The sequence below is a fragment of the Hypomesus transpacificus genome, chromosome 8 (genome assembly GCF_021917145.1).
Source record: "Hypomesus transpacificus isolate Combined female chromosome 8, fHypTra1, whole genome shotgun sequence".
Taxonomy (NCBI): domain Eukaryota; kingdom Metazoa; phylum Chordata; class Actinopteri; order Osmeriformes; family Osmeridae; genus Hypomesus; species Hypomesus transpacificus.
In genome coordinates, this window is record NC_061067.1 from 2,814,408 (window position 1) to 2,826,106 (window position 11,699).

Below are 11,699 nucleotides of genomic sequence, written 5' to 3' on the forward strand. Positions count from 1 at the left end.
ACATGCACATCTGTGTGTTTCCGTTGATGCATTGACATCGTAAAGACATGCATTGATATGCATTAGAGAGTCCCCATCAGGTGACGCAAAAAGAAAGATGGCGGGATGTGATGGCAGGGCGTGAGGCGGGGAGCTGATAGCCGCGAGCCCGTCAAATCATTCCACCTTCACCACAACCTGATTGAAATGCCAAAGGACGGTACTCAACCCTTCAGATGGGGGAAATGTACAACTGCAGCCTGAGAATTCCAATTGCTCCAATCTTCCATCATCATCATCATCTTCATCATCGTCATTCAGAAATGTGCTCTTGTGATCTTTCTCCATCAGCCAGGCCATTTTCATTTGGACGCAAAGTTACTGAGTCGGTGTGGGTGTGATTCATGATTTTGAGCTAGATTTTGTTTTAATGACATTTTGAAAGATGAAATCCAAAGAACCCTAAGAACATGAACCAAAGGGGGGGAAAAACCACAGGCAGCCTTATAGGGTCACATGTTTTATAAAAAATATGAACTTAATTCTCACATAGAGACATACAATGTTTGGCTTTGTTTCTGATATTTTACATTTTCTGAAACAATGTCCACAAGGATTTGTCAGTAATAAACCAGCGATACATGGCAGCAAATACATAGAGAAGTTATCACTCTGAATATTGAAATACTCTTAAACAGACGTCACTAACAACACTTGAGGGAAACATGTTCTCAACCAAAGCACAGCTGTTTCATGATGAATTACAGACAAAAATGAAGGACATTCATGCTCCAAGGCTTTTGTGTGCCTTTGGCTTTTAAAACAACAACATAGTAAATAAGGCATTCCGTTGTCATGTTAGCAGCAATGGAAAAGTAACATAGATGTATACATATATATTAATGGATAACAAGTTTTCTATCCAATTTATATATACTTTCTCTACCTCCCTTTCTTAAGTTCACTCCACTGCACCCCGCCCCCCTGCCCCCCCCCCCCTCCTCAGAGTACATTTGAAATGAAAAAAAGGCCATTTATTTTCAATTCGTGGTCACTGAAAGATGTCACAAGGACGTATAGGAAACAAAACATGAACGAGAGGTCCTTTTTATTTTTTTTTACATCTCCAACGACAGTGCTTGGCTGTCGTGTCAAGTCCCCCATCCCCCAGTGCCTAAGAGTCGTCGTCGGTTTTGACGACGTGATAGAGGGTGACGTTGAAAAGCACCTGATGTCCGTTGTTCCAGGCGTAGAGCGCCCTCTCTCGAGCGTTGTAGTCCAGCATGGAGATGTGAAAGTACTGGTTGTGGAAGGGGATATCAGTGTACTCATAACTCGAGGTCTTCGTGGAGTATGAGTAGTAGACCTTGGCTCCGGTGACGTGAGAGTTAGTTATGTAGAGGGTTCCGCAGATCATAAAAGATTCCCCCGCGTTCCGTTTGGAATACTCCGTGTTCCAGGTCTTCAGCACCTCCAGGGTTTCGGGATCGATCTGGGAGACGACGATATTCCCCGCGTTCTGATTGGTCGCGTACACCACCCACAAGCCCAGCTCGTCGGCCATGACGTCGATGTCGGAGTATCCGCCCCACGTGTACGGATACGAGTTGTGGAAGCCTGCGTGGTCCAAGGCCCGCTGCGCCGACACCTGGCCCGTCTCAAAGTTGTACCTGACGATGATGTTGCTCTGGTACTTATTGTAGTACAGCGAGCCGTTGTACACCACGTGATTGGTCCCGTCCCACTTGGACGGCAGGTTGTAGGTTCGCGACACGACCCCGGAGACAAAGTCATCCATGGTCTTGTACTCGCGCACGATCCTGTTGTTGGTGTAGCTGTCCATGTACCACACCTGCAGATGGAGAGGAGATGAACACGCATGCTAACATACCACAGGGAGGCGGCCAGACTTACACAGACGTGCCCCCGTTTATGCTCGTACGCTAAGGCAAAGGGCATCCTCTGCGTCGTTGCTTTTAAGTCCGGCATTAAAAGGAGAATTTACCCGGGCTCATAAATCAAGGCGCGTTGTACAAGGCGAGAAAGAAGCAATTAGATTTCCCCACCTTGGAAAGCGCTCTATGAAAACCAACACCATGACACTGGTCATGTCAACCTTTAATAATTGTAATAAATTCCCCCCACTTGGAAAATTCAGCAGAGATGTTTGTCCGACGGCAAAATAACCGGACACGCCCACACAGAAAAACACATGGGCATGAGCACATACACATACACATGCATACACACATACATGCAGTACTCCATACACATGGACACGTTTGCACACACACGCACCCACAAGTACTCGTGAGCATACGTGTACACACGTACACACGTACACACACACACGTGCACATGTGAACATGCACGTACGCACACACCCACACTTCCAAACGATAAGACCGACCCCATATCAGATCCCGTACGCATACATGTGCACATGCACATACACACATGTGCAGTACTCCACACACACACACAGACACACACACACACACACTCACCCGGTTGTTTTTGGGAGAGGCCTGTGGATCAGTCATCCATGCGCCGTAGCGGGTTCCAGATGTCTTTATGGTGACAGGTCCAGTGATTTTCATTAGCTTCCCACACGCTGTTAATAAAGAAAACCCGTGATAAGAGATTCCGTTTTTTCCCCTGTTTGCCTAACTGCATTTCTCAAGACAATTTGCAGCCTGCGCCCCCCTTGAGACGAGCATGCTGGGTTTCACCAACACCTTCTCCTCCCGATGTGTTGTATTCTGACTCTCCTGCGCCTGAGGAGGATTGCGTCTAGGGCGACAATGGGCATTAAAAAACAATTCCAAGGTGTTGTGGTTATGTTCCAGTCTCGTCTGAAACGGACTCCATGGCCTACCAGTCAGCCTCCTCTATTTCAACCTAATCAGCGACATGCCACAAATGCCGTCTTATCATCTGTTTTCAAGGTTATTCTCTCAATACCTTCAGTCAAAGAGCGCAGTGGGCTTTAGAACATGCAACGCACACGTCGGAATCGTCCCATCTACGGTGGCTTTTGATGCGTAGGTTTTTCATTGACGCATGAAGAGTAGGCTACCTCTTTGGGAAGCCTCTACTGACTGTACAGTAGCACATTCTCCCTGTCACGTCACCCGAGGGAGCACATTCACATCTGCGTAGCACATGACAAGCTGTAGTAGCGTCAATCAGGGTTATCTGTACAATAGGACAACAGTAGAGTCAGGAAGGGGGTTATCGTTACAGCACGTCAGGCTCAAGTCGACCAGGGTTATCCACGCAGCACATGACAAGCTGTAGTAGCGTCAATCAGGGTTATGTGTACAATAGGACAACAGTAGAGTCAGGAAGGGGGTTATCGTTACAGCACGTCAGGCTCAAGTCGACCAGGGTTATCCACACAGCTTATGGCAGGCTGGAGTCAAGTCAGGGCAGGGTTATCTGTTCTGACAGCCTGGGGGGGGGGGGGGGGTAGACCGAAGCATCTGGACTCACTCAGCTTCCCCATGCAGTTGCGGAGCCGGCTGTCCAGCCGCAGAACCCTCTGGAAGAGCTCGTCGTAGTCGTACGCCCCCACCTCCTCCTGGATGCCCGTCAGCACGGCCGACAGGTTCCGGATCTCCTCCTTGAACTGGAAGACCTGCGCCGCGTCCGTCTTGTACTGCTCCAGCACGGGGATCAGAGGCACCAGCTCGTCCATCTTCTCCTTAATCTCCTGGAGGGGCGAGGGGGGCGGGGTGGGTTGGAGAGGTGGAAGGGAGGGGGAGGAGGGAGAGGGGAAGTGGCGAGTGAAAAGGGTGGGAGGGTTGGAAGGAGGGAGGGGGTAGGGGGAGAGGGATAGGGGTGTGGGGGGCAGAAGGGGGCGAGGGAGAGAGAAAACGGGAGAGGGAGAGAGAGCGAGGGGGACAAGGGGGAGAAGGGGAGGTGGAGAAGAGGGTCAGGATTAGATTGATGGGCAGGGGGAGATTTACGTCCACCTTCTGTGATGTGCGAGGTGGAGGTGGAGGCGGGGGAGTTTCAACTGTTGAATGGTTAACAACAGACACGCTCGATTCTGACAGGGCTGTCTCCAGCCTTCAGGACGGAGGACGTGCTGTCATACAAGTGGAGCATTGTTGGGTGGTCGACCTGCATGGCTACCTGGAAGTTGCGGGCCAGGACGGCTTTCCTGCTGTCTTCGACCTGCCTGAACTTGGTCCTCAGCCCCTTCATCTGGTTCTCCATCTTCATGACGTACTGGAAGTCCCTCTGGGTGCGGAGGTTCAGGACCTCAATGGACTGGGACATGTTCTGGACCTGTAGACAGAACCCAAATCCTCATAACAGTCTCGAACTCAAACCCTTCAAACATCAGAGGTAGAAGACAACATGACACTGCATTTTCTCAGCTGGCGGGTTGACAAATCGTTGAGAGTTTTGACATATGGACCTAACACTGTGTGATAAATGTGAGGTAAATGATCTCAGTTTCTGGCGCTCTGCACATCTGTTGTTTTCTCATCCCTCTCCAAGTATTGGGTTTCCAACGAGAGAAACCAAATTAGCAGGCTTCTGGGTTCTCCTGTGTTTAACAGACTAAGTCAGGCAGCTGTGCCCAACACATCTGCATAATGATACAGGCAGAGCTTAGCCTGCCTGGATTTGATTAAAAGCCAAGCTATTAGTCATCAGCACAGGTATTAATGGCTTCTTAAATCACTCTAACTTTGGCACTGAAATGACTTGTCAGAGAGCTGTGTAATAAGTCATGCACTTTGGATGTGAAAGCAGAAGATATATTCAACTACAGAGGGTACAATTTCTGAGGAAATTGTGTCCTCCCCATAATTCAGAAATTGTGGGGTGTACTCTTGTATTTTTGTACGCACTTCGACTGGTTCCCACACAGCAGAAGTGTAGTAGTTAGCTAGCTCTACAATTTACCAGGGCTAGGTCTGAATCTAGTCAGAGCACAGCTGCCAGCTGTAGGTAGCCTATATGCAGGTAGCAACGCTAGTGCTAAATAACTATTTAGCTGGTCGTCTCCATGACGCCGGGTAAGTAGGGCTCATGAGACTGCTCACCGAAAGAACGAAGGGGAACCCACTTGTCTAGCAGATGAAGACATGTTGCCTCAACTTCCCTAGACTACTATATTCGACTTTGTTTAAGTGTAACTGGGCAGTTTACCTGGAAAAGATCATGCACCAGATATCTTCTTCAAGTTTAAATGTGTACAGTATGTGTGTGTGTGTGTGTGTGTGTGTGTGTGTGTGTGTGTGTGTGTGTGTGTGTGTGTGTGAATGAATGAATAAAGACCTTTATTGCCCAGAGGGGAATTTTTTCTGCACCAAGAGCTTAAAAACAGAGATACATTCAACACTGCAGACAGGACAGCAGAGTGGACATAACACAATTATTAAAAAGCACAGCGAGACAACACATGCAAGAAAAATATACAAAGACACAACTGAAGGCATCGCAGGAATAATGTGAGTACGTATGTGCATCTGGAAGTATGTAAGGGTTGTGTGTGTGTGTGATTATGTTTGGATGCATGACAGTTTGTGTGTGTTTGTATAAGCGTATGGGTGCATGTCAGTATGTGTGTGCATAAGAGTGTGTGTGTCAGTGTGTGTGAGGGTCAAAGTGTGTCAGTGTGTGTGAGGGTCAAGGTGTGTCAGTGTGTGTGAGGGTCAAGGTGTGTCAGTGTGTGTGAGGGTCAAAGTGTGTCAGTGTGTGTTACCTTCTCCAGGAGCTGGCGTAGCTGTTTGCTCTTGGCGTCCCTGGAGCACAGGCTCTGTTCTGGAGCCACGACGGTGCAGATACAGCGACCATCTGCATCCTGCGCTGAACTGTACACCTGCCAGCCCTCCTTAGGCCCGATGGTCTACAGGGACACACACGCATACACACACATGCAGGCACGCATGCACATTCACACACGCATGCACAAACACACACACACACAGACAGACAGTTATTCCAACAAAAGACGCTTGTCTAGACTTTCCAAAAACTCCAATGTTCGGAGAGGTCACATTCCATTTTGGAGTTTGCTCCAAACAAACTGGACCATATGGTGTGATATGATGTGTCTGGCTACTGCTGCTAGTTCCAGGACATTGACTGCTTTGGCAGACAACAATGACTCAATCTCAGGCTGAACTATCCACCCCAGCCTGTCCATCTTTTTCACAAAGTCTCAGCAGAGACTTTCAGGCTCTCTACCACAGAGAGAGGGAGACAGAGAGAGGCAGACACACCGTAAACAGACAGTTAGCCAACAAGAAACGAACTAGACAGGGAGGGAGCGAGGGAGGGAGCGAGGGAGGGAGGGAGACACACGAAAGATAGGGAGGAAATGAGAAAGAGGCCGAGAGACATATGAACACTGGAGGAGAGAGGGAGAGAGACATACATAAAATAAGAGGAAGAGACAGGGACAGAGATAGGGGGAGAAAGACAGATAGACGGAGAGGGAGAGAGAGAGAGGGAGATGAAGGAGAGAGAGAGACAGATACACAGTCCACGTTCTCTGGGCAGAGAGTAAACTAGTGATTGTCCACTGAGCCTGGCTTCAGAAGAACACCTTAGTGAGGATGATTAATGACCACACTCTCAAGTGCATCTCTGTGAAGCCAATGCAGCCGCCTCTCTTCTATCTAACTTAAATAGGAATATTGAATCGCAAAGGTTGAAAAAGACGACGGAGTTTGAAGTATGAGCTTTTCACTGGAGGAAACTGTTTCGTCTAACCAGCAGTAAATTACAAATACGATCTCATTATCAAGACCTTGCTTTGATATCCAGTTTTCCGCAAATCATTTGCCAAATCAAACCACTAATTGGGGGTTTTATTATGCAGGTCCTGTTACTCACTTAGTTACTCACATTTCTGGTCTCTGCTCGAACACACAAACAACAGACCCTGTGGAGCTCTTCACTGAACCCACCAATCACATCTGAGGTGGTTCACTGACACCCCCACCTGCACACAACACAGGCCTGCACCACTGCACACGCACAGACACCCCAACAGCGACGAAAAGCACACACACACTCATACGCGGCGCGGTCCATCCAAGAGAGATAGTCAAACAGAAACATTCATTTTCTGCCCTTTCGATACAAGATTAAATTCACATCAAAAACAAGCCCAGGGAACAGTGTACTCCTCTGTTTGCGTGAACGTCGCTCCACGTTTGCGTCTATCGATCAAACTGTCTAAACAAAGGCTGTGAGATATTAGAGGCGACTGAAGTGGAATGCACATGTCTGGACTGTAATTGATGATCACCCTCCTTAAACGAGTTAACATCTCGGCTCTAACGGAGAACAATACGAACTTGAGGGTATGCGTCTCTCTGACTGAACGGACCCAGAAGTCAGTCGTTCATGGGAGTCTGAACATGCCAAACAGCGACCTGCATGTAGCAGTGTGTAGCCTTGCAGGATGGGGGGGTGACACATGCCAACAACAGCCCCCCCCCCGTCTAGTGTCAGGGCCGCAAACACACAGAGGGGTGGCTTGAAATAGAGTGTGACTGATAGTGGTTGTGTGTGGGCGTGTGTCTGTCTGATTGTGTGTGTGTGTGTGTATGTCGATGTCTCTCTGATTGAGTATGTGTGTGTGGGTGTGCGTATGTGGGTGTGTGTGTGTATGTGTGAGGACCGGGAAGGTTGTGTTTGCCCGTGTTTGTATTGTAAACATGACACAAAGAGAGGCAGACACGTCAACAGATAAGTGCGTGTGGGAAGCGTACGGTAGGTGGATGGAGAGAGATAGCAGGTGAGAGAGACGGAGGAGAAGACACAGGGCGCTTGTTATTGCCAGGGAGAAATGGCCCGGGCGACAGAACCCGGAGAGAAATTCATTTCCTCAAAACCCACCACAAGCGCGGACTCCTCTGACCCTGCAGAAAACGACGGCACGGATCATTCCGGAAGAGATCATTGCCGAGTGACCCGAACCCCGTCCGTCCACCACACCTCTCACCTCTCTCCTCTCTCCTCCAGAAGCATGTACCACCGCCTGTTCTCCTGCCGCACGAACCCTCGGCTCTGTCACGCGCACTGGGAACAGACAGCCGAGAGAGAGAGCGATCAAACCCTATCTTTTTAAGCAAAGATAGTGGGGAGCTCCATCCCATTGTGAATGACTTGTGGTGCCACGACCGGAATACCGATGAGAGGCACCTAAGTGAGCCAGACTCCTCTGTGTCTACCTCCACAAACAGGCTGGTTCGCAGCACACCATCCCCAGATCACCCCGTACCTCGGTATCGAGCTCACGCTCGCCCTGTTCACGTCGCCATGACGGCGATCATGCAGCGATCATTAGCGAGCTACTAATTGGAGGAACGCATCCATGATCAGGCCAGTTGATTAGATGTGGAGGAGGTCTTACTAAGACAGAAGCGACTCTGTTCATTCTCCTCTCGGCACAACTCCCACAATGCTTTGCAGTGACAGACGTCTGGCGAGGAAGTTGAAGCTCCTCCGAGCTACAATCACGGTAATTAAGAAGAGAGCGGGAAATAATCTAGAAAGCCCCCCCGGTAAACTGCACCCAGTGCCTGGAATCATTCTTCGAATTGCATTAGTTGTCTCATAATCACCCGGAGGACAAGTAATTTAGCCATCTACGCCGCGATATGAGGTGTCAGTGCCTCAGCCATCATTGAAATGGTGGGGATCTTTGCTACAGAAGTCACAGAGGAGCCCGTGGGAATCTCACCATGACAAACAGCGACCTGCTTATAGTAGTGTGTGTAGCGTGGCAGGGTTGGGGTGTGACGACAACCAACACAGCACGCTCATGTTGAAACCAACAAAAGAGTGATTCTGGGCCTTGATTTTGAAACGGGAATGTTTGGGTCGACATGGAAAACAGCAGAACGCAGACTCTATGATACTAAGACTAAGATCAGCTAGAAACTATCTTTCACTTTGTTCTTTTAAGCACGGTATTATAAGGTGTTTTGACGGTATTTGTTTTACACGCGTTCCTTTAGCTTCTGATGTGCTAAGGGGAGAGGGGAACCGGAGTGTGGAACCCCAAGCAGTTACGTAAATAAGGATTTTGTGGAGTGGGATTATCAATCTCCTGCCAGTGGTACATGGTTTGTGTACACATGATCACTAATGGGTTTGTCTTTTTGTTCTTTTTTTACAATGCTGCCTGTGTGTAGTTTGTTTTGTTTTGTGATGACATCGCTCAGGCTTGTCATCTTTCATTTTGATTTTGCGGAATCATCACAGACAGCCACTGTTCTTAAGTGCTGACTCACACTGAGAGAGAGAGAGAGAGAGAGAGAGAGAGAGAGAGAGAGAGAGAGAGAGAGAGAGAGAGAGAGAGAGAGAGAGACAGACAGACAGACAGACAGACAGACAGACAGACAGACAGACAGACAGACAGACAGACAGACAGACAGACAGACAGACAGACAGACAGACAGACAGACAGACAGACAGACAGAAAAGGAACAATAACAAGAATAGAAGTTATTATTAGTTTGCTAAGAATTATCTGAAAGAAACAAGGAGTTAGAAAGGATCTCTTTGACCATATAGGTCAACACAAACACAAGTCATGAACACATAGACAGAACATGAACATGCAATGGATATGTCTGCCAGGTGCATAATACAATTTGTAATCACTTAACACCAGTTTCCAACCATATTTTTAATCATGACAAAATGTGTCAGCCTCATAGCAGGCCCAATTAGTTGCCTGGCAGACTCCAACGTGGGAATAGCTGTATCAGTATATTTCATTCACTTTGAGATTCTCCTCAGGGAAGTACTTAAGTACCTGATGTGGAAACTGTGCCACAAAATAGATGGTATCACATTTTCCTGGGCTGGTTGAAGATTAGGCACTGGAGCTGAAAAACGTCCTGTTAAACCATGACTTGTTACGGAAAATTAGAAGGGGAAAACAACTATTGACGACTGGTTTGTGTACGTTCGACTACACGCACATTCCTCGAACATCTTTGCATTCACTATTTGGACACCAGTGCGCCCCCCTTTGGTTTAAATTAGTTTTCAGCACCAAGCGAGTGGACAGCTCCACACATATCACGTGCCACACACATTAACGTGTGCCCGCCCGGGCAGGTTGGGACGCTCATCCAACCTTTTCATCACGGACCATCTCATCATATATGACACTACCGCAGACGCGTTAACTATTGTTAATCACTATGTCAATTTACAGTTTTTGACCGCTAACCAGGAAATAACATCGTGAACACAGTAAATTGAAAAGATGATTTGACCGAAATGTATGCGGCAGTTTCAAATTGCTAAAGCAACATATGAGCAAAGTTTCACGCCACAACATTACAAGAAAAGGCTTCCTCGTTATCATAGGGTGTCAAACTAAATAAATTATTCACTGACTGATACTAGGATTGGTTGGCTGCAGTAGCCTACTTCAACACCAAAATTCCCTAACACAATAGACAACAGTAAACAACAAGCTAGAGATATCTTAGAAGGATGCACTGTTCTTTTTTTTTTATATAAAAAAGCACATTTGGACATGGTAAAATGGTCCGTAATTGGCTTTGATATTTGTGTGGACTTGGGTTTCAGTGCAGCGAACCCACCACGTTGACTGTGTCCACTGTCCAATGCCCTTTTCCCCCACATGCAGCTACAATCAAAAGCAAACTCGGATAAAGTATCTTACAATAACATTTCATTAAGAGTTAAACTCATATCAAGTATCCAATATTTTGTATACCCTATAAATAATATATAACAAACCAGTAATCAACACAAAGGGCTCACACATTTCTTTCAACTAACAAATGTGATTTTAGCCTCTTTTTACCTCCCTTTACCCACGTCGACATCCGGATTGGTTCCATTTGGATAGCTAGTTATTACAGGGGGCAACATGTTCTGTTCTGTTAAAAAAACATAGGCTAAGTTATTATTGAAGAAATAAAGGCGAATCAAAATCAACCCGCATGCACCTTTGTAAATAAAAGTAAAGGCAGCGTTTAGCACGCAGTCCTGTGGACGCTGCGCGTGCCGTGCCTTCATCTGACCGGACAGGACTCACCATTGAAGGATATAATCCGAAGATCATAAGTGAAAGCACGGGATACAGGACAGTCAACAAAACCCGCATACTGTCGGAAAACCAGATGCACTTCTCACGCTTGTTCACGCGCAGGTCTCACTGCGGGACCGTCACCGCGTCGCTGCTGGTATATGCCCGCCGTTCAGAGCTCTCCAAAGGAACAAGCGTGATAGATCCACATTCATTACACCGCTCCGGGGACTCTCTTGCGTGAAGACAATACAGAACGCCGCTGTTTGGACACAACAGACACAGAAAAAAAAGTTTCAGCTTGGATGAAGACAGATCTAGACTGCAGGGGAGGTGCACAACGGATATGACATCATTTGGTGTGTCTTTATTATTTGAGGAAAACGTTTCATGATGTTGATCAGTGCCAAGACCTGCCACTCCCCTCACAGAACCCAGTTACACACACACATTCACACACACACACACACACACACACACACGCACACACACACACACAAACACACACACACTGAGTGGATACAGAATCAAATGCGTTTATTGAGCCTTGGTGATATGAGTGTAGAGTAAAAACATGAGACTGGATACTCTAAAAACACATCTACTCCCAGAGGAGTGTGACCACACACCGCATCAACAAGTATCAGAATATAGATTATAAGAGTCC

The 11,699-nt window shown here is 47.4% G+C and overlaps 1 protein-coding gene across 2 annotated transcripts; it reads right to left on the reverse strand.

The window, feature by feature from the left end:
• Positions 1-458: 458 nt before the first annotated feature.
• olfm3a (olfactomedin 3a) lies at positions 459-11,366 on the reverse strand. Of its 2 annotated transcripts, none has more exons than XM_047024252.1 (6): positions 11,042-11,366; positions 5,705-5,848; positions 4,120-4,275; positions 3,475-3,694; positions 2,487-2,593; positions 459-1,831 (listed from the first exon to the last, which is right to left on the reverse strand). In XM_047024252.1, exons 1-6 carry the CDS (start codon positions 11,108-11,110, stop codon positions 1,154-1,156), a joined length of 1,374 nt encoding a protein of 457 aa, XP_046880208.1. In that variant the 5' UTR covers positions 11,111-11,366; the 3' UTR covers positions 459-1,153. The 2 variants fall into 2 exon arrangements, with proteins under 2 accessions (XP_046880208.1, XP_046880209.1); XM_047024253.1 differs by lacking the exon at positions 11,042-11,366 and adding an exon at positions 7,958-8,018.
• Positions 11,367-11,699: the final 333 nt, after the last annotated feature.

Coding starts and splice junctions, on each gene's coding strand:
- olfm3a (XM_047024252.1), bottom strand. CDS start 11,110: ATGCGGGTTTTGTTGACTGTCCTGTATCCCGTGCTTTCACTTATGATC. Junction 4,276..5,704: donor TACGCCAGCTCCTGGAGAAG/GTAACACACACT, acceptor TTCTGTCTACAG/GTCCAGAACATGTCCCAGTC. Junction 3,695..4,119: donor TCCTGGCCCGCAACTTCCAG/GTAGCCATGCAG, acceptor TCGCCCCTCCAG/GAGATTAAGGAGAAGATGGA.